The sequence below is a fragment of the Delphinapterus leucas genome, chromosome 16 (assembly GCF_059928025.1).
Source record: "Delphinapterus leucas isolate spDelLeu-1000000601 "Yukka" chromosome 16, BTC_Dleu_Yukka2, whole genome shotgun sequence".
Lineage (NCBI taxonomy): Eukaryota > Metazoa > Chordata > Mammalia > Artiodactyla > Monodontidae > Delphinapterus > Delphinapterus leucas.
The window spans coordinates 60,455,952-60,477,627 of NC_143144.1; the positions used below are offsets into that span (position 1 = coordinate 60,455,952).

Below are 21,676 nucleotides of genomic sequence, written 5' to 3' on the forward strand. Positions count from 1 at the left end.
GATTCTTCCTAAACATGCCCACATTAACAAACCACAGAGGGACCCTGAGATTCAGACCTGATCCAGGTTGGGGCAGGAGCATTAAGTGTTTATAACACAAATGGAGAAGAGAGATGAGGACAGGCCAAAGAGGACTCTGTGTGACCTACGATCCTGAGGTCCTCTGTCCCTGACCCACTGTCACATTTACGCCCAGCAATGGAGTTCCCTAGAGATTGACTGGCCTGGCTCTTATTTTTATTCTCAACATTACGTAAGCACCAGTGTAGGGTATTTTCATGTGGCAAGCATCAAAGTATAATCGAGACCTTCTAGAATGAGGTTCTCTCTGAGGAATCAAAGGGCAGGAGAGCCCACCCACACTACCCACTCCCCGACTGCATGGCCTTCCTCATCCACTGGCCTCATAACTCTGACAGGGCTTAAAGGGAAAGAGGCCCTGATGACTTTCCAAAAAGAAGCCCACGGTGACATCAAGCAAGCTGAAAAAAGGGAGGCAGAGGGTGTGAGTGTTGACCTATGGATTCACCACCACCATGTGCATCCCTGGATCACTTCTCTTCCATCAAAACAGGGGGAGGAGAAGGGGAGATGAAGCTCTGTACTCCTCAACCTGGTCTGCTTGCTGTGGCATTGTCCACCATTACCCTGAAGGCTATTAGTGGTAGAGGAGTGGTCAAGGAGAGGGAAGGGGGTGTCATGGAAGTTGATAGGCCAGTAGGGCCTGCTATGCATCATAAATTATACACAACAGGGCTATAAAAGTGGGATCCATGAAAAGAAGAAAGGAAAAGAGAAGAAAGGAGAGGACTATGTCTATGTACACAGTAGGAAAAACCGAGCCCTCAAGAAAGAAGGTCTCTATCGTAGAGGAGGACCACCAGCTTGGTGTGAAAATTCAACAAATAACTCTCGTGTCAACTCCTTCCCTGTCATGATAGACACCAAAGGTCCCAGAGTCCTCATGCTGGCACAGACTGAGGCTTACTGTACAGGGGGAAGTGGAAAAATCATACAGATGGAGATAGTAGAAAAGTAGGAATACTGAGGTCCTTTCCTGCAAGACTTCCATCACAGGGCTTCTCAGGAAGGCGAAGTTCCAAGAAACTTCCTTGTTTCCAGATTAGTTGGCAGCACCAGGAATCCTGAAGTTGAACTTTGTTCCTCCCCAAGATTTCCTGCCCTCTCGATAACGGCACTGAGGAGGAGAGAGGCAGGAGTCTCTGTGTTTCATCCTGTTCTGCTGGAGTCCTGGAGCCTAATGCAGGCCACCTGCTAGTCACTTTCCTCTGGAGGAGGCCCAGCCAAGTCAGGTCTGTGCCATCCCAGGACTTGGCTCCAGTCTCTCTCTGCCCCACTGGGAGGGTCCTGGGCCACTGCTCATTTGTCCAACTTCCCGTGTCTACAGTCAGGTTCTTTCCCCTATGCATGTCACATGAGGAAAGTGGCAGGTTTTTCTAAGGACACCATCAACAGCTTACAGAGGCGGAATGTCCAAGCAGCAGAGCAGTAATGAAGTGAGAAAGGAGGTAAAAGGCTGCAGCGCCACGGTTCCCTCCAGACTGACTGACTTTGAGAGCTGGCGGCCAAGGCTCTGAGCTCAGTTACCATCCACATACTAGTGCCATCCACCTAGACACTTTAGGACTGGATGTCAAGGAGTAATTTGCCCTTTATGAAAATACTAGACACTGATTCTTGTCTGCACTATATGCTCTCTCCATACAGGTGATTCCTGAGAGACTTCCCCTGTTCTTACATACTCTCCCTCCCTGGCCACAGTTAACTGGTCAAGGGGTGGGCAGCTGACCCAAGCAGGGCCAGTGAGTCTCTGCCCTAGAGTTTTTGGATGCCAGTCACTCTCCATGACCTAATCTACGAGCTGCCAAACTCAGAAGCTCTTGGCAAGAGAAAAAGGAAGGAGCTGAGATCAAAGAAGAAACAGAAAAAAAAAAAAAAAGAAGAAGAAGAAACAGAGATGAGCACCCCAGAAGGGTAAGTCCTGGCAGCACTGTGGTCTCTGGGTCCAGATATTCCTGAGCCCCGCTGCATTTGTGCTCTTCCTCTGGCTTGGTTGCTCAGCTTTGCCCTGGGATTTATGAGCCAAACATTCCCAGTTTTATTCAAGTTAATGTGAATTTGGTTTCTGTCACTTCCAACCAATTTGTCCTGACCACTACAGAACCTCTATTCAGTAGTCACTGGGCTTCTCACCCACCTGAATGCCCTCACTGACAGATGACCAAAGGGCCTTGCCAGGCACCTATGGGACACCTTGAGGCCTGGCTAAGAACAGACACCTCGACCATGAAATCAACAGCTGGTGGGTCTGCTAGGAGAGCAGATAAACAGGGCAACACCGTTTGGCCTGGAACTTCAGACGGGGGATGAGGTGTTCTCTTATACTTAGGCCCAAGGAGAGCGCCAGGGAAAAAATCTACTCTCCCACACAGCGGTGGGTGGGGAAGACAGTCTATACAAGAGCAGATAACAAGGATGCCGCTTGAGGGATGGGATTACAGTTTCTAAGGAAGAAAGCCCTGATCTTCAGAGATCTGGCCTCTGGGTTCCTTTTTACAGACTGATGAGAGTGAAAGTTCTGCCTGAAACCACAAGGCTCACTCTGACAGGACAGAGTTTGGTCCACTCTCAGACCCTTCCATTTTCAACAACTAGGGTGCGAGGCATCTGAGAAACAGGCAGTTTAATGATACTTTCCAGGCACTTACCTGACTTGAATAAAGACACACAAAATAATTAAAATAGTGATGAAAACACAGGAGTTAACTTTACTACAAAATTAAAAGTTTAAAAATACACACCCCCAAAATTTAAACTTTGTAACCCCAAGCAATTCCTTTGTTACAACTTCTTTTATCTCTTTCCTATCTTGACCCAGTACCAATGGTACCAAAACCAAGGGAAAAATAAATCTGACCCTATGAGCAATCTCAAATATTCCACTGCTGAATCCCTCTGAGTGACAAATACCACAAAATGAAGAATGAACCAAGCAGAAAGTTCACACATAGGATATAAAATTTTGTTTTTCTTAAAAAACAAAAAATAAAACCAAAAAACCCACATTCTGTCATACAGAGTGAAGTAAGCCAGAAAGAGAAAAACAGGGACTCCCCTGGTGGCGCAGTGGTTAAGAATCCACCTGCCAATGCAGAGGACAGGGGTTCGATCCCTCGTCTGGGAAGATCCCACATGCTGCGAAGCAACTAAGCCCGCGCGCCACAACTACTGAAGCCCGCACACCCTATAGCCTGTGTGCTGCAACTACTGAGCCCGCATGCTGCAACTACTGAAGCCCACACACCTAGAGCCTGTGCTCCACAACAATAGAAGCCACCACAATGAGAGGCCTGTGCATCACAACAAAGAGCAGCCCCCTACTCGCTGCAACTAGAGAAAGCCCGTGTGCAGCAACGGAGACCCAATGCAGCCAAAAAACAAACAAAACAAAACAAAAACACAGACAAACACACACACACACACACACAAATGACAAGCCAGAGAAAAATTCTAAAAAAAAGAAAGAGAAAAACAAATACCGTGTGCTAACGCATATATATGGAATCTATAAAAACAGTACTGATGAACCTAGTGGCTGGGGCAGGAATAAAGACAAAGACATAGAGAACGGACTTGAGGACAAGGCGGGCAGGGAAAGGGAAGCTGGGACGAAGTGAGAGAGTAGTATTGACATATATACACTACCAAATGTAAAATGGATGGCTAGTGGGAAGCAGCTGCATAGCACAGGGAGATCAACTCGATGCTTTGTGACCACCTAGAGGGGAGGGATAGGGAGGGTGGGAGGGAGACACAAGAGGGAGGGGATATGGGGATGTATGCATACATATAGCCGATACACTTTGTTGTACAGCAGAAACTAACACAACATTGTAAAGCAATTGTACTCCAATAAAGATGTGAAAAAAAACCCAGTATACCTAAAGCAGAGTCCCCCCAAAAACTCTCTCACTCTTTTTTCTTTCTGGCCTCACAGTGTGGCATGTGGGATCTTAGTTCTCCAGCCAGGAATCGAACCTGTGTCCCCTACAGTGGAAGGACAGAGTCCCAACCAGTGGACTGCCAGGGAATTCCCCTCTCTTACCCTTTTTTTTTTTTTTTTTTTTTAACTGAAGCTGGCCCTATGTCAGAAAGACATTTGAAGTCATAAATCAGAAATTAAGTATGAGGAAACCAGGGCCCATTCATGGACAACCACATTCTGGAGCATAAAATAATAAATGATATCAGATGTTATATAAAAACGCTATAAACATATCACTATATATTGCATGAATAGACACATGTGTACATGTGTTTATGTGTATCTATCTATATACACCTATAAAAATTTTGAAGCAAAACATGACAAGCATTTGAGCTTCAGGTTCTTCCAAAGACCCATCTCCTTACAGGTAGTTACTGTGCGGAGCCAGACACAGTGAGCAGCTCCCCGTTCCTGCTTCTCTCCGAGCTATTCCACACCCACCCAAGACCCCGAAATTCCACCCAGTCCTTGCTCTACGTAAAACCTCACCTCCATGCTCCTACTCAGGACTTTGTCAGCAGCCCTCATCTCCCCACGGCCAGCCTGAAGGCACCAAATTCTACCTCCTAACGCCCCTTACTAGGCAAATAACTTGGCATATTTGTTTTCTGGGAAAAGTCAACCCCTCGATGTTTCATTTCACCTCTTTGGAACACTGGAATAAAGGCCAAACACATCAGGAGCCACAGGGAAGCGCTGGGGCCAGGGCAGTACCTGACTCAACGTCATGCCCACCATCAGCGCCACCAGAACCTCCCTTAAAGTACCAACATGTGGGGTACGGTACCTACCTACCTATGCCACCTGTGATCTGTGGGGACACGTGTGCATACACACCTATAAATTACCAAATTACAGACTTTTGACGTGTAAGATAAGATAAAATAAGATCACCTTATCTTTCCAAATTGTGCTTCTCCTTGGGAAGAAGAAATTTGAGGGGAGGGGTTTTGCCAACTGGAGAGTCCCACCATAAGCCGTATCAGCCACGCCAGATACCAAGAAAGCACATGCCAGCCCAGGCCACTGATTCCTTTCCTGCTGAGTCACCATACCTCACCCCCACCCAAGCAACATGAAGAACACTGAGGAGATTAGCACGTCCATCCTTCACCACCTCCCCCCAGACCATTCTTAGCCCAGGGCCAGTAGGTGGCTGCCGGCCACTCAGCCCTCAGTTGCTGACTATCCGAGGTGGAAAGCTATGCTGTGGCTCAACTCCCAGATGTAGGTATTTGGCTCCTGGGAGGACAGGGAACATGGGCCCAGTCACAGCCTTGGGAAGAGGTGCATATGCCCAGCTGGGTTGTCTTGGCCTTGCCCTCCTTTGCCGAGAAGGCACACACAAGTAGACACACACATACAGCCTGTGTTTGCTCCTTTTGGTAAGGGGGCACCCAAGATGCTGCACACATAATCACACAAGTGCACCCACTGCTTGGTGTTTCCACTCCTGATGAGGAGAGGAGAGCAGTCCGTGGGCACACACATGCCCCCCACATATAAACCCCTATGTACCCACTGTGCCCTGCAGGAGGAGTCTCTCTCCTCAATCTTCCTGGGTACTCGTGATTTTTAGTCAGCCCAGGTGTTAAGCCCCGGCCATTTTCTACCCACTTTGGCCTGTCTCTGTCCCTCCCTCTGCCCGCCCACGGTAAGTGCTTTCAGGCCACACAGTGAGTGGGAGGAGGAGAAACACTTCTATTGAGGAAGGCGTTTTGTTGTTTCATCACTAAGGGGGGGCTGGGGTAGGGGAGGAGGGGGGACCCACAAAATTTCTAATAAGCAGTTTCTCTCCTCAAAGCTAAAATGATTTTCCTTAATTGCTCAGTGGGCCAGTTTATTGGGGGGGGGTCTCTGCCCCCCCAGCCTAATTGACTTACTGAAGTTTAACAGGGGCTTTCACCTGGAGAGACTGCAATTATTCCCCCCATCCCACATTCGTACCTGGGCTCTCCCCGCAGGGGGCCTTTGTTCCCCCTAAATACAGCAGTGACACAAATGTCCTCAGCAGCAGGGGAACGCAGGGAAGGGGTAATTTTCAGCCCAACGCAATTAGCTGAGGGCTTTTCAGCCTTCCCCTTGAATGGTGGGGAAACTTCGGCATGTGGGAACGGTGAGCTGGGGCTGTTCGGTGCAAGTCAAACAAAAGAGGCCTCTGAATTGGGCCCTGTGGTGAGCCAGACCAGGGCTGGTGGGGGCAGCTGGGACTGGGGGCTGGACAAGGGACCTACATCGTCACCCACCCAATCTGTGTCTTCCAATCAGGGCCAGTGGCCCCAAACAGCTTTCTGGGAGGCAGAGGCACGCAAGACGGTTGACTTGTACCTAGCACCACAGATCTGCATTTATGAAGCAAAGAAGAAGGAAAAGGTGGTGGATTGAGCTGGGGCGGGACAAGGGGGGCCAGAGGGCCACAGTGCTGTGTCTGTCCGCTCTCTCCAGAGGTCCTGGGGCTGGAGCTCACATGACGTTTGAGCCTTCATGGACAGCCCTAAATCAGGAAGCTTTAGGGAAAGAGACGGGCTCCCCTGGGAGTGCAGAGACGGGAGACCCAGGGCTCCTCTAACACTTAGGTCTACTGTTGCCGTCCCAGCAGTCCCTACTGCCCAGCTAAGCAGAGGAAAGCGAGTCCTCTGCTTAGGGGTGGCCCTGAGGCTAGGGAGGCACAGGGTGAAAGCAGCTTGTGGCTTACCTGAGGTCAGTGCCAAGGTATCCAAATATGGGCTCCAGCACTGGAAGTAACCACGGAGCCGGCAGCAAGCAGGCCTGCCAGCCTCTCACTACCAGCCCTAGGAGAGCCTGACCCCAGACCCAGGAGAGAGAGAAGCAGTTCTCCTTGAAAGAACGAAAAAATGAAAACTAGAAAACGAAGGGCTGGGTGACAGATGAGCTGTGCATGGGCGAGGGAGAGAATGAGGAGATTCTGAGAGATTCTGAGAGATCCGTGCCAGGCAAGAACACAGGCCCGGGCAGGCAGCAAGGCAGGCAGCACTGTGGGCACTGGAAAGGGCCCGGAGCTGGGACTCAGCAGGCGAGCTTTCAGTGCCAGATCGGCTGCTCACAAGCTGTTTGACCTTGGGCAAGCCTGTAACCTCCCAGGGCCTCACATTTCTTGTCTGTACAATGGGAAACAGTTGTACCAGAGCATTGTCTTTAACTTTTTATAAAAGCAACAGAAAACTTTTGTGAGTTAGCATCTCTAATAGATTTATAAAACAGGAACCAGAGGAGCTGTTCCGGTTGAGCACAGGTGAGGGGTGGGGGCCGAGCCACACCCACGTGGCCTCCAACCTTCCTGCCTTTGACGCAGACCTCAGAGCCCTACCGGGAAACCCCAGAACCTGAAACCGTCCAGGACTACTGCACTACTAACACTCCACTAAGAACATTACTGCCCAGCAGAACCCAGGGCTGATGAAAAGGAACAAAGCTGAGCTTCCCGTAGCACAGGCCACTCTCTATGGCCCTGCCTCCCGGCTGCCCTCGAGTCACACCAACAGAAGTGGGATCATGCCCCCATTTGCCATCAAAACCCTCACCACACACGACAGTCTGTGAGAGCCCAGATGAACTATATTCAGGGGCAATTACGTCTGGGGCACCTGGAGCAGTTCCGCATGTGGCTGACAGACAGTGGTCAGGTCAAACTTTTAACCTCTTTATCCAAAACTGAGATCTGGCTTTAAACACTACTACAGTATGACACGCTCCCCCAACCCCGCTCCCTCACTGGCCTGGACTAGCTCTTAGGAACGACTGTCCCTGTCCTCACCCCACCTCCAGCCCTGCCGAAAGAGGTTCAAAGTGATTCCCTGCAAAGGAGTCTACAAGGTAAAGGGCGGCTAAACCAAACACCCACAGTTCAGAGACGTGAAAGTGGACCCTCCCCTCACGCCCTGCCAGCCCTGGAATGGCCTCCTCCTTCTGGGAGCAGCCCATACTCACCACCTGCAGGGGACAAGCAGGCCTGTTGCGCATAACAGCTGGCTTGGCTCCAGTCACATCGGGCCTGGATTCTGTCTTCCCACCTTCTGCTGCCCCTGCATCAGCCTAGTGTCCCACCTGCACAGCCACCTCCCCCTTCAGATGGATGCTCCTGCCCTGGGACTGACCACCACTCTCATGGAACAAGGCCTTGCCTGGGCAATTCCTGAGCTGGAGGCAGGCAGAGATAGGGACCTCATTCTTTCAACAAGTACCTGAAGGCTATCCAAGCCAGCCCTGTGCTAGGAGCTAGGATGTTCAAGAAAATCAAAACTCAGCTTTAAGGCCCAGCCAGAGAGTCAAGTCTTCAGTTCATTTTTTTTTTTTAATTGGAAACAATTCAAGACAATCAACAAGTTCTAATCCCAAATGAGAGCAAGATCCCTGTGGGCTGAGAAAGCAGACAGGGTAACACAATGGCTAAAAACCATGAGCTCAGGGGCTTCCCTGGTGGCGCAGTGGTTGAGAGTCCGCCTGCCGATGCAGGGGACACGGGTTCGTGCCCCGGTCCGGGAAGATCCCACATGCCGCGGAGCGGCTGGGCCCGTGAGCCATGGCCGCTGAGCCTGCGCGTCCGGAGCCTGTGCTCCGCAGCGGGAGAGGCCACGGCAGTGAGAGGCCCGTGTACCGCAAAAAAAAAAGAAACAAAAAACAACAACAAAAAAAAACCCATGAGCTCTGGAGTCAGATGCCAGGACTCAAACCCTGGGTGCATTAATTACCAGATGTGACTTTGAGCATGTGAATTAACCTCTCTTAGGCCTCAGTTTCCTTGCTTGTAAACTGACAATGGTGACGGTACCTATTTGGAAGGATTAAGTGAGATATAAAGGGCTCGGCATAGTGCTTGGCGTTTAGCTGGCACCCGTATGTGTCAGTCATCCTTGTCCTCATCATTATCACCATCATCAGCTAGGCATTAGAGAGGCACTGGGGACTCCTGATCCTGAAATGGCCTAGTAAAAGGAGCCTGTATCATTCCCCTCCTGAAGCACCAGGAACTGGGTTAAGAAGAGAGACCTCGGGTTCCCTGTCCCTATTCTGCAGATTACTTCAGAAAGCTACTGTCAATGCTGATGACAGATAGGACGAATTAAACCTAGCCAGGGATGCAGGAGATCTTGAGCCAACCGGGGGCCTTAAAGGGGCAGGTTGGAATCTGTGCCCCCTCAAACTGACCACAGTCCCCTTGGCCTTCTCCCTCGCTCCTGCTCACTCTCTCCCATCAGCCTGCTGGCTGGAATGCAGGGGTCCCTGTGCCAGAAGGCCCAGGCTAGGCAGGAGGCCGGGAGGCACAGGTGGTTCTCAGAGGAGATCCCTGAGCTCCAGAAAGCATTTCCCCCACAGGCCCAACAAAGCTGGGGCTTGTTGTTGGTCAAGACGCCTTTGCTTGTCTGGGCTGCAGCCCAGACGGTGAGGCGGCTGGGGGAGGCCAGGGGACGCAGGGCTGCAGGGTGTGTGTGTGGCAGGGAGGATCGGCCAGCCCTTTTGGCACCAGCTTCCTCCTTCCCTGGGTTTCTCACTTTGTTCAGCACGGCAACCCAAAGAAGGCTGGGGAAAGCACTTTTCACTACCCAGCAAATAAAACCACAGGGAGAAGGAGAAGGATGAAAGGTTTGGGGGTTTTTTAATTTGGTTTTGGGGCATTTAGGTGGTTTTAAAAAATAATAAAAGGAAGTTGTTTCTGCAACCCAATTAATTTCAAACCCAGGATTCAGATCACAGCCAACAGTGATCTCACAGCACCTAACACATATTATCCCTCTTCTGAGACCTGAAGTCCCAGTGGAGCAAGAGTTGGTCCCAAGAGGCCAGGAGGGATGTTTTCTACCTCCTGGATGGGAGTGGTTAGGGATGGGGCACAAGCATGGCTTCAATCAACCCTACCACAAAACTCTGGGACTTTCAGCTCCCCAGGTCCACAAACACCCATGCAGTCCTACTAGTCATGGGTATGCATGGCTTTCCAAATGGAGGTATGACACGAGAGGCTGCCGGAGCCCACTTATTCTTAAGAATCATGTCCTCCTAGCCCCAGGCCTTGGCAACGGGCAGAGGAGATTCCAATGGGGACCTTAACTTATCTGTTTCCTTCATTATTTCCACGAAAGGAGCCCTCACTCACAGGTCATTCTGCCTCTGTTGGCTCTCTTCCACTGGGCCCCAGAGCACTGACTCCAGACCTTCCTTGGTCCTACTACCTTAGAGAGAATGAGGGAAGGGATTATTCACACTGCGCCTTTGACAAAGTAGAGCTTTTCATACAGCAGTTTAAGGAGACGTTGGGACTGGGGATTCCTTCCCTAAGCAGATGCCTGCCATCCCATCCAACTCCTCAAGTCTAGCTCAACCCACTCACACCACCTGCCCAACACTTGCTTTGGAACAGATTTTTTCCTGGTGGCATGTTTTTGTCATGCATTTTTGAAGTCACAAACTATAAAAACTACGGGGTTTTCTCTTTGGAAAAACATTAGGATACCAAAAAGCTCATTTGATTGTAAGTTTCCTTTCTTTCCCACTAAGGCACTTGGGATGGGACACAAACCTTTCAGAAGAATAAAAGAAATGACACAGATTTGCAAACACACTTGGCAGTGCTGGGGGTTCCTGATTTACTGACTGGGTGACCCACCTCACTTCAGGCTTTCATTGCTACACAGTACCTGTGCCGCATACTGGGTACTGTTAGCGGCTGCTAAGTTGAGGTATTCTCAAGTCAAAGGTTTCTAGAGAACCCACTTCCCATCCGCCTCCCTGCTCCTTCTGTGGAAAAGCCAAGGAGTTTACACCCTCATGATAAAGCTGCTCAGAACCCTCAGGTCAGCTGCCATCAGCACAGGCCTGGGCCTCTGCCACTTCAACAGCTCCTGCCTCTTCTGTGCTCAGGCCCTGCATTCTCCCAGACGACCACAACTACCCACCGTGACTTGCTTGAGAAGCACACATCTTCTTCCAGAAAACGACATTTCCTTGCACTCCACCACCAATAGGAGGAAAATTAACAGAAAAGGGGAGTCCCAAAAAGAAGACTGGGAAAAAGATAATCTGGAGAAAAATATAAGACCTTCAGGAAACACAGTGATTGCCAGAAACTCAATAACCAGGTCCCTAGCTCCTCCTCCATGCTCTAGGGAAGAGAAAATGATGAAACCCAATGGCTTTAAGAATCCACATATATGTACACTCACTTATGTCGAGCTGTCTTCTTGAGGTGACCCCGTCCCAGGAGAAGCAGTGACATCAACATAAAGTAATGAAGGTTAAGGCAGAGGATTCCATGTGGATCATCTCAGGTTGTTCTTGCTTGGGGGGAGGGGCACCCAGAGACCAAGGAACCTGCCTGACACCCTGACACACACTTTACAGATGCCTGGGCTCAGAGACAGGTGACAGATGCATACACACAGAGCTGCGGAGAGAAGGGCACAGAACCTGTGCCTGAAAATTAAAAACCCAGCATTGGCTATCTATTATTCAGTTAATTTTCATTAGGTGCTAACTGCTTCCTCTGATCATCTCCTCTCCTTTTCTTTGGAGAGGTAGAAAGTGCACAAAGGGATACTTCTCCCTCTTTGTGGGGAGGAATGGGGAAAAATGAGAGGGGGCAGAGAGGAAGATAGAAGTAAGCTGCCTCGTAAGTACCTGAGAAATAAGGTGCTCAGTGAGCTCGTAAATCTCACCCAATCACCTGAAGAAAGGGATCAGGCCTCCATCAGGGGTTAGGTCTACCCACCACAGGAAGACATCCTGTATATTTAAAGTCCCAGGAACCTCAAGGAGGTTGAGCTAAGTCAGAGACCTGTGGATTAAAAGCAAAGGATGGTTTGAGTGGGAAAAAGCAAAAACTCTAGTCCTTTGATGAAGTCACAAGCAGCACTGATCCTAAATGAGATTTTTTCGAACTACCATACGACCCAGCAATCCCACTACTGGGCATATACCCTGAGAAAACCATATTTCAAAAAGAGTCATGTGGGCTTCCCTGGTGGCGCAGTGGTTGAGAGTCCACCTGCCGATGCAGGGGACACGGGTTCGTGCCCCGGTCTGGGAAGATCCCACACGCCGCGGAGTGGCTGGGCCCGTGAGCCATGGCCACTGGGCCTGCGCTCCAGAGCCTGTGCTCCGCAACGGGAGAGGCCACAGCAGTGAGAGGCCCGTGTACCAGGAAAAAAAAAAAAAAAAAAAAATTTTTTAAATAAAATAAAATAAAAAAACAAATGAGTTTTTGTACCCCTGCTCTTAGGACCCAAGCCATGGGGAAAAACTCTCCCATGACAAAACAGTACCTTTTCTCAGCTTCCCTAAGAACACTGAACACCAGATAATCTGACTGACTAAACAGAACCTAGACAAGTTGTGTCTTTGAGCAAGCCCCCTAGATCAGAGTTTTCTTGGGGACTGATTGTACTTTAGACATGAGCCCTAGGGAAGCAGCAGCAGGAAAAGGAGTCAGAACTTTAAGGCCAAGCTCATCTGACTGACTCAGATAATCATCCATGGACAGGACCAGGGAGCCCCTGCCTGGACAGAAGTTAATATGCATCCCAGAAGGCCCAGTTAAAGGCCAGCCCAGCCCAGCCCACCCCTTCCCTGGCCCCAAAGGAGAAGGGCCTATGCTTTCTAGGAAATAGCAGTTGTGTTAGACCATTGCACTGCATCTGAATTCCTCCATTTTGTAATTTTAATACAAAAGTTAAGATGGTCAAATATCAAGTCTCCCAGGATGGCAGGCTTTCTGATCAACATTTTTCTTGTCATTCCAAATTCTTCAATCTTAGTTCCAGGGGCTTCCCTGGTGGCACAGTGGTTAAGAATCCGCCTGCCTATACAGGGGACACGGGTTCGAGCCCTGGTCCGGGAAGATCCCACATGCCGCAGAGCAACTAAGCCCGTGCGCCACAACTACTGAGCCTGCGCTCTAGAACCTGCGAGCCACAACTACTGAGCCCGCGTGCCACAGCTACTGAAGCCCACGCGCCTAGAGCCCATGCTCCGCAACAAGAGAAGCCACTGCAATGAGAAGCCTGCGCACCGCAACGAAGAGTAGCCCCCGCTTGTTGCAACTAGAGAAAGCATGCGAGCAGCAACAAAGACCCAACACAGCCAAAAATAAATAAATAAAATAAATTTAAAATCAGATTCTTCAATCTTAGTTCCAGAATTGAGGTGCCCACCCCCACCAGGGCTTTTTCGCCTTTTACTGTCAAGGAATGAGGGTGGACTCTAAGCAATCTCCACTGGTCCATCGCTCCATCCACCTTGCTCCAAACTCTGCCTGAAATCCCTGGGTGCTCCACAAAGTTATCAAGAGCAATTCCTGCCTCTTCTTCCAACCTAAATACAATTATACTTTTAAAAGGTAAAAAAACAGCCCATGGAATCCCCAAAGAGGCCTGCTGCTCTCTTCCCCCTTGCAATGAAGCTTAATAATGAAATGCCCCGTGCTCCAATTAGTAAGAAATGCTCATTTTCTCCAGCTGAACACCCCCTATAGATACGTCTAATTTGTTCCCATGCTTCCGTCTCTCTCCTCCATCGAGTTTGCACTTAAAGGTTATGATCTGTTGGTGCCTCCCAGCCAGGCCCTGGCAAGACAACCTGGGGGAAGAGACAGTGTTTTCCATAACCTTGGAGCCCCAGCCTGACTATCCCTGATACCCCTTCCCTTCATCATCACATCCATACACATAATCTGTCTCTTTCAGGCTCTTTATGAGTTGTCCACAAAATGGAAGAGAACGGAAAGGAGAAACAACATTTGGAAAAGTTAAGGGAAAAGAAGAGTAAAAGAAAAAAAGAGGGGGTGGGTATTGCTGTGAGTGCCCATTTCTCAATGAAAGAAATGTCCTTTGCCACGGAGGGACCCAAAACAGGAGCTGCTCCTTCCTGGTGGGCCCCTTTGGAACTCAGGTCCCTCAAAGGTCTTGGAGCTCCAGCTTCTTTCCCCTCATCAGGCCTGGTGTGTGACTGGCACCAATTCCTGAGACAGTCTGAAGGGTGCCAACAGCAGCACAGAGGAGCCCCTGTGCTCGGGGAACCCTGGCGGGATGTCTCTCCCAGGCCACCTCATCTCAGTGGCCAGCCTGCATCTCTGCCTTCTGATTGTATGGAAAGTGAGGACACAGTCCCTTGCTAAAAACCTGACTCCTAGGATGAAGGCCCCACCCCCAGCACCACACCAGATGCCAGGACCATGGCCTGGCTATAGGTGTGGGGTGGGCAGGTCCTCCCTGACTCAAAGGTATCCCTAGCTTTCTCTCTCCCCAGAAGTAGAGCAGGCCACAACCAGGCTGATGCTCCCAGAGTCTTCCTCTCTTCAAATCATGCATATGCATCTTCTCTCCAGCCAGGCTAGGGGCCCAGAATGGGTAAAGACACCCTCTCCCCCGGCTCCCGGCACATGGCTATACTGCAGCGAGGCGAATGGTAAAGACCGAAGACATCCTGTTGGACCACCCCTAGTGGGTCTACCTGCTACGAGGCCCCAGTTCTTCTCACTGGGGAAAATGCCTCCCCTTCTGTCCCTGGTTTCTAGGGCCTCTCCCCTTAACTGCCGGAGATGAGCATTTGCGATTTGCCGATGCTCCCCCAGACACTTTGCCTCTTTTCTGCCTGGTCCTGTTCTCCCCTGACCCTTACCAATTGCTGGGTAGTCATCTGCAGCGGACTTATGCTCTCCCAGCACCCCTCCTGCTTGCCTCCACCTCCTCCGACCCCTGGAGACAAGGCCCTGCCCTGGCTCCCTGAGACTCACAATCTGTGCTCCTGCCGTACTCAGTCACAAGGGGGATGTAACTCACTTCAAGCTTTACGTGGTAGAACTAACCGCCCCCCTCGGGGGTGGGGAGGGGGGCAAGCAAGCGTGTGCCTGAGCATCCCAAGGTGCTCTTGTTTTCCAGGCACCCCGTCGTAGTCTATGACAGACGCACGGATGGGGGAATCCTCTGCCAGCCAGAGTTGGCATCTCACCCTATCTCTCAAATCTGCCACTAGCCTCCAGGGCCGAAGACCCTCCAAGAAGAAGAGGCCCTGCAAGACAAAGACCTGAGGCCCCCACAGCCTGGCCTCCCAGCCCAACACAGGCCCGCATTAAAATCAACACTCCGTGAACACACAAAACTGACAAGGCAGAGGGGGAGCACACATCGGATACAAAGATCGGGCTCTCGGGAGACGCGGCCTGTTGGTCTCCCATGTTAGCTCCAAGTGACTAAGCGCAGGGTGGGAAATAACGCCATCGTGGCCGCCAAAGCTCCCGCCTGGGCTCCAGGTTGGGCAGCCTTTTCACGGGGAGGATGCCTCTGCCTGGAAAAAAATGCAAGCATTGTGTGGGAGCCATTAATGCGTGAGCCTCTGCACATTCCTTCAAGAAGCAGGAGCACACTAGTCCCTGAGCCCCCAGCCCTGTGCCCCAGCAATTGTACAGGCTTGGAACACACTGCACATGCCACCTGGTCCTTCCCCCCAGGCCCCTGGCTCTGTGAGCGGTGGGGAGGGCCCCGCCAAACACCCTGGCTTCATTGTACCCCAGAAAGAGGGGACTAATTACTCGCCTACACTCTGGAGCGCCCAGGAAGAAAACAGAGGCCAGTGGGGTGGAGAGGGTGGGAAACGGGGGTGGCGGGGTTTGAAGAAGGGAGAGAGAAAGCCACAGGATACATTTCAAAGTTTCTCTAGCAATTTAGGGGTGGGGGAAAGAAAGCCTGGTCCTGATGTGAAATCATACAGAGGTCAGGGCTGGGTCTCCCACCCTTGTGAGAAAGTGGTGAATCGAAGACGGTTTATCAAACGATCATTTTTTTCTTTTGAAACTGGGAGGCAGCAGCTTGGACAATTCTGCAGATGTGCTTGATGAATTAGAGACAAAAATGGCCCTTCTCTGCCCCCCTCCTCCCCTCCTTCTATAAGGGCTCCCATCGGGGGTTGCTTCTCCCTCCACTGCCTCCCGGGCCCTCCCCTCCCTTCTTCAGTGGTCAGCTGAGACCCCACCCACTGCTTGCTTTTGTACTCTTGGCCTTTGGACATACTGACAAGGGCCTTTATGAGACCCCAATCAAGACCCCCATGTCACAGGTACCTAGTAGAGACACCAGACCTTTTCAAACAAGGGACAACAAGGAGAATCGGCGGGCCCATTGTCTCTCCTCTGTGCTAAGTGAGATGAAAGGGGCCCGCAGCCCCCTCCCCACAGCCCGCCTGCCAATCACCTCTAGTTATTAAGGTCACAATGTGTAAATTCTTTTGACCTGCACCTAATCAAAGATTCACCGGCCCTTTCAAACCCGAATGGGGAGGAGGGGAGAGATTCCCTCCCATAAACCCAGCAAATTCTCCCTCAATAAAATTTCTCTCTCTGATTCCTTCTCTGCTTCCCATCTCCACCCCTTCGCTTCTCTTCACTCCGCCCTCTTCACCACTAGCTTCAAACACAACTGACAAGCCCCATGGAATTACTACCCTCAAAAACCCAAGGAGGATTTGAAAGTTTCTATTTAATTCTCTTTAAATAAAAAGTTTTTGGACAGGCATAGTGGCCCAAGGAAGCCCAGAACCTGGGCAGTCCCTGGGCTCTGATGCCAAATCTCTCCAAATGGCAAAGTGGTCGACTGGCTTTTTCCTCTCTCCTAAATTAGCCTCTCTTGCTTTGCCCAGGATACCACTATACATGGAGAAAAAAACTGGGATGAATGATACTCCCTCACATTGTCACTTAGCATCTCTAGCTCAGTTGCTGACCCTCCAAAACCCAGCTTACACTGAGTGGTTTTGTGAACTGAGGTGAAAAAAATTACCAAGCCCAAAGTAGGCAACCCTCAAGAGAAAAAAAAGAAAATAACCATAAGGTAGAACAACAGAGAACAGAATAGGAGCCAGAGGAAAGAACTTGAGAGAAAGCAAAACTTAGGATTTTTTGTGGTTTGAAAACTACAAAATGCTTAAATCAAGCAAGGAGAAAAAAATGCTTGCCAATCTCCATCGATCAATATCAAGCTACGCATTTTTCTCTTACCTGTCTTATCTGTCACTTAGAATAGGGAGAAGGCATAACAGGAAAGGTAGTGATACTTTATGTAAGTTGCCCCCCAATCCTCATTTGTCTACTGTCTGCTCTTGCGGATGCCTTGCTCTCCCTTTACCTGTCTCTCTCCTTCTTTCTCTCTCTCTCCTTCTCTCTCTGCTCCTACTTTTCCTCCTGCCTCTGTGATGGTACCTTTTGCTTCTTGGTTTCTCCCTGCCCAGCTGTCTTTACTTCTCTCTGAGCTTCCTTCTGGTGCTAATCCCTCATGTTATTTCAACTGTCATCTCCATGCTGAAGGCTTCCACATCTCAACCCTGGGTCTGAGCTCCAGGCCACCACTCCTGGCTGTCTCTGGCCATGGCTACCTCACTGTCCCTTCACTGCCTCAAACAGAACTCAGTCTTCTCAAAGCTAGGGCCCCCGTCTGCCATCAAGACCATAGAGGAACTCAGGCAGGTCTCTCCCCTCTCTCCCCCACAAGCAGTCATGACCACCTACAGACTTTTTCCTGTTTCTCCTGCTGTCCTCAGGAATCCAGTCCGTTACTGCTAACGAAGTGTACTCCGGAAAAGCATCCAAACAGCCTCAGTCTCCCCCTCTCCAAAGTATCCTACACACTGTGCCACCACATTAATTATTTAACTGCTTCAATCTGGCCAAAAATCTTCCATGGTTCCCTATTATTCTCAGATTAAAGTCAAACTCTGCTCTTCAAAGCCCTCCAAAACCAGGCCCCAAAGCTCCCCTCCAGCCACATTGCCCACTACTCCTTTACACAAACTTGTCTGCTCTGAACTCCCAAAATTACCTGCTCTGAACTTCCAAACTTACATTGAGCTTCCCTATCCTTTAGTATGTCTTTGCTCATACCACTCCCCTGCCCTCAAGTTCCTGTCTGCAATTTAAATAGAACCATCTTTTAAGTCCCACTTCAAATTCCATGTCATCCAGGAAGCTCTCCTTATTTAACAAAAAGGCTACTGCTTTCCTCTGATTTCCTATCGATAACCTTGACAGTTGATGGCACTCACACTGCGTATATACAGTGTTGTCTGAGTACATGCATTATTTTACCAACTGGAATATAAGCCCCTGGATGGTAAAAACTGTCTCTTGTGCTTCATATTCCCCATACATCCTTGCACACAGCAGTATTCTTGATACACCTATAAGGCTGGCACTCAGAGATATGCATTACATAGAAAATTAGTTCTGAGTTTGCCTTGTCTTTTTAAAAAAATTTCAGTATTTTAACTTATTTCTTTTCCCACAAAAGGTCCCAAGTATGAAACCATGTTTAATGCTGCAAAAGCAAATGTAAGGAAGGACCTTTTCAGGGTAATGGAAATATTCTAAACTGAATCGTGGTGATGGATGCACAACACTGTAAATTTGCTAAAACTCATGGAATTGTACACTTAAAGTGGGTGAACTTTATATTATGTAAATTATACTTCAATGAAACTGTTTAAAATAATAAATAAAATAATAACTAAATGTAGGTCCATGTATCCTTAATTTAAATAACTGTAAGGGGAAAAGGAAGGGTTCTCTCTACAGTTACCTGATATTGAAATAGACATTTAAATGTAATTTATGTTTTTTCTATTAATAAAAATAGGCTCATTATAAAAAAAACTTAAATACAAAAAAGTAAAAAGAAAGTAAATGGCAGCAGAAATCTACCACATAAGAAATAACTGAAAAGATAGTCAAATAACTATCGTACTGCTTTGTGACCTTTTTTCATTCAACACTATGTTATGACATCTTTGGGGGTCAATAAATATGTACATCTATATCATCCTTTTAATGGCCATATAGTATTCTATTGGGTGAATGTAAAATATTTAACTAGACTCCTACTAATGGATATTTATGTGTTCTTAATATAAATCTTTATGTATACATCTTGCATACTTGTCTGATTATTGCCTTAGGATAAATTTCTAGAAGAGGAATTTATGTGTCGAAAGGTTTTTACATTTTTATTTTGATACTCACTGCCAAACTAATGTAATTTTAAAACTAACTTTTCCTCTCCTTATTCTTAGACTTACCGTTACCAGCCTGCAAAGAAGGATTTTCCTGGCCACAAACCTCTAACAAGTGAAGAATCCTTTGAATAATCTTTATTTTTTGTGTTCACTTTTTGTTTTTATTCTCAACCACAGCTTACCATGGATGCTAGTGAGACTCAAACTGGCCAGGAAACTAGAGTGCTTCAAACACATTAACCCATGTGTCCCTCTCTCTCTGCCAGATGTTACGAACCTCACCTTCATACCCAGCTGACCCTCCTCTTGGGTCACTTACCATAGGACCCACTCCAATCACTCACTTGGCCTTTTCTCATTCAGGCCCAGGAGGAAAGAGGCCCAGCCTTGGCCAGGACAACTAACGCTACCACTGCAACAAAGCAGAAAATAACAGGAGAAAAAGAAGCATTCTGCAAGAGTAGAGCCCTCAGGAGCAAGAGACAGTGGGTCACATGCTCTGAGCTAGGCCCTCTCTGTAGCCCCTGAAGGCCACGGTGCAGTGAGTTCAGGGTGAGGAGCATGTGCTAAGTGACGGCTGAGTGAATCTGGACAGCGTCCTATACGGAAACTGTGCTCCTGAGACTCCACAGAGTTTTGATCAGGCACCACAGGAATGATCCAGGGCAAGACTCAAGCTAATCTCTCTCAAAATTCCCCAGTCAACAAAGAAAGGAGGAACGGACGCTTATGGTGGCCTCAAGCAGAAAGGGGTCCATTTCACTTTACCTTGCACATCTCAGCTTTCCTTCCCTCTCTGTCCAGCCAGCACATGTCACATGTGCAACAAGCCACACACAAAGGAGGAGAAGTAACCCCCACCGTTGCACGGTGGCCTCTACGACTGGTGGATATTTATACTTGGAAAAAGCTCATCCTCCACACTGCCTTCTGGCCTCTCTTTGTGTCTTCCTGTCTAGCTCAGCTCCTAGAAAGAAGCCAGTATGAAGCTTCACACTGGACCACTTGCTATGCCAGCATAATGAAAGTGATGCCCATCCCCTGCCTATCCTCATCTCCATCACCACCGAAGCTTCCAGAAGCAACATAGACATAAGTGTCTCCAGCCTGAAGCCAAAAGCCACACCTCTCTAGGTGGGGCAGACAAAGCATGGAAAGTCAAGAACAAGGCCTGGTGACCCCACATTCTGCTTCACCAAGCCTGCCCATGGTATTAAGAGAATCAGAGAAAGCAGAAGATAAAGGGCCTTGGCCTTAATGCCTTCTCAAAGCAGGGAAGCTCCTGCCTTCGGGAGGTGTGCTCTTTAGCCCCCAGGGCCGGTGTGCACGTTGTCTAAAGTGCACCAGCTTTAGATAGGGCTGCTGTTTCCAGCCTGCTGCGAAAACCAAAATACTACACCATGACCACCATGGCCACTGTTGGAGAAGCTGGATTATGGCTTTGCTGTAGGAAGGTGCAGAGGAGGAGACAGCAGTGCACACTGAGCAGGGCTAGAGACAAGTCTGAACACAATAACATAGAAAAGGTGTGTATGGTGGAGGAGGGAATCGCAACAAAATATGAGTTATAGTTATTTTAATCTCCTAAAAGTTTCTCTCTCAATACTTGAAATACTCTTTTGCAAATTAAGGCCCTGCTGAAGATTCTGGATGTTATCACATACCAACTGGCACCCCACCTGCCCCTCCTATACTTTTCTGTGCCCCATTCATGTTTTAAATTTGCATTGCAAACTATGAAAAAGTAAAGCTTCCGCAGAAAGCAATTTCCTGGGCCAGCAGCTCTTGGACTAATACTCCCTTTGCAGTTGCCAGGGATTCTGCATGCACGTACTCCCTTCCCTCCTCCCGCCAGCCCTCCCCCTCCCCCCACTCCTCCCTCCCTTGCCAGCACCTTCTACCTGAGCCAAGCCTATCTGACAGGGCACTACGGACAGTGTCACAAACTACCCCCTATGAAAATGCCCTGGACAGAAAAAGGAGCAAGAACCAGCTGGGAAAGAGGGGAAGGATTTTGGGTAGTCAGCTTAACAGAGCACCCCAGAGGCACAGCGGTTTGTCTGTAGTACAAGGCTCATAACTTATACAAAACAGGAAATAAAACCCCTGCCCCCAAAAGTTCACAATCTGAAACTTCAAAAAAATTTCGCCACCAGGGAAGTCTCTCATAGAATCTTTACAGGCAGTTTTCCATACCAATGGTGTCAAAATCTGTCACCACTAGTGGTATACAGGGATGTCTATTGTCTTCCCTGATGGTGTGAGGAAAATGTTCCAGTTCTTGGATCTCAAGCTGCTAACCCCCCAAAAGGAACTACTACAATAATGAAACTCACGACACTCATGGATGCAGGGTAACTGTCACGGACAGGAGAATTCCTGTTCTTGGGTCTTAAGGCCATGACCAAGCTGAGCCACATGTGACTGTCCTGAACTCAGAAAGGGGAAGAAATATAGCTGACTCTGTGGACTGCCACCTGGAGGTCCCAGGGACCAGGACTCTGGTAGATGGAAAGGTGGTGGGGAGGAGAAGACACCATTTCAAAAAATTTCGTTTGAAATGAAAAGGAAAGCAAGGAACTTAAGTCTTGACTCCAAACT

General features: G+C 49.0%; 1 protein-coding gene across 6 annotated transcripts in view; it reads right to left on the reverse strand.

Annotated features, from left to right (window-relative positions):
- Positions 1–21,676, reverse strand: part of FBXW4 (F-box and WD repeat domain containing 4) — an 81,394-nt gene that overhangs the window by 24,943 nt on the left and 34,775 nt on the right. The window contains exon 6 of one of the 6 annotated variants that reach the window (XM_089898073.1): positions 10,991–11,104. The exons of the other annotated variants lie outside the window; for them this stretch is intronic. Coding sequence (XP_089754199.1) covers positions 10,991–11,104 — 114 coding nt within the window. The remainder of the gene's footprint in view (positions 1–10,990; positions 11,105–21,676) is intronic. 6 annotated transcript variants of the gene reach the window in all.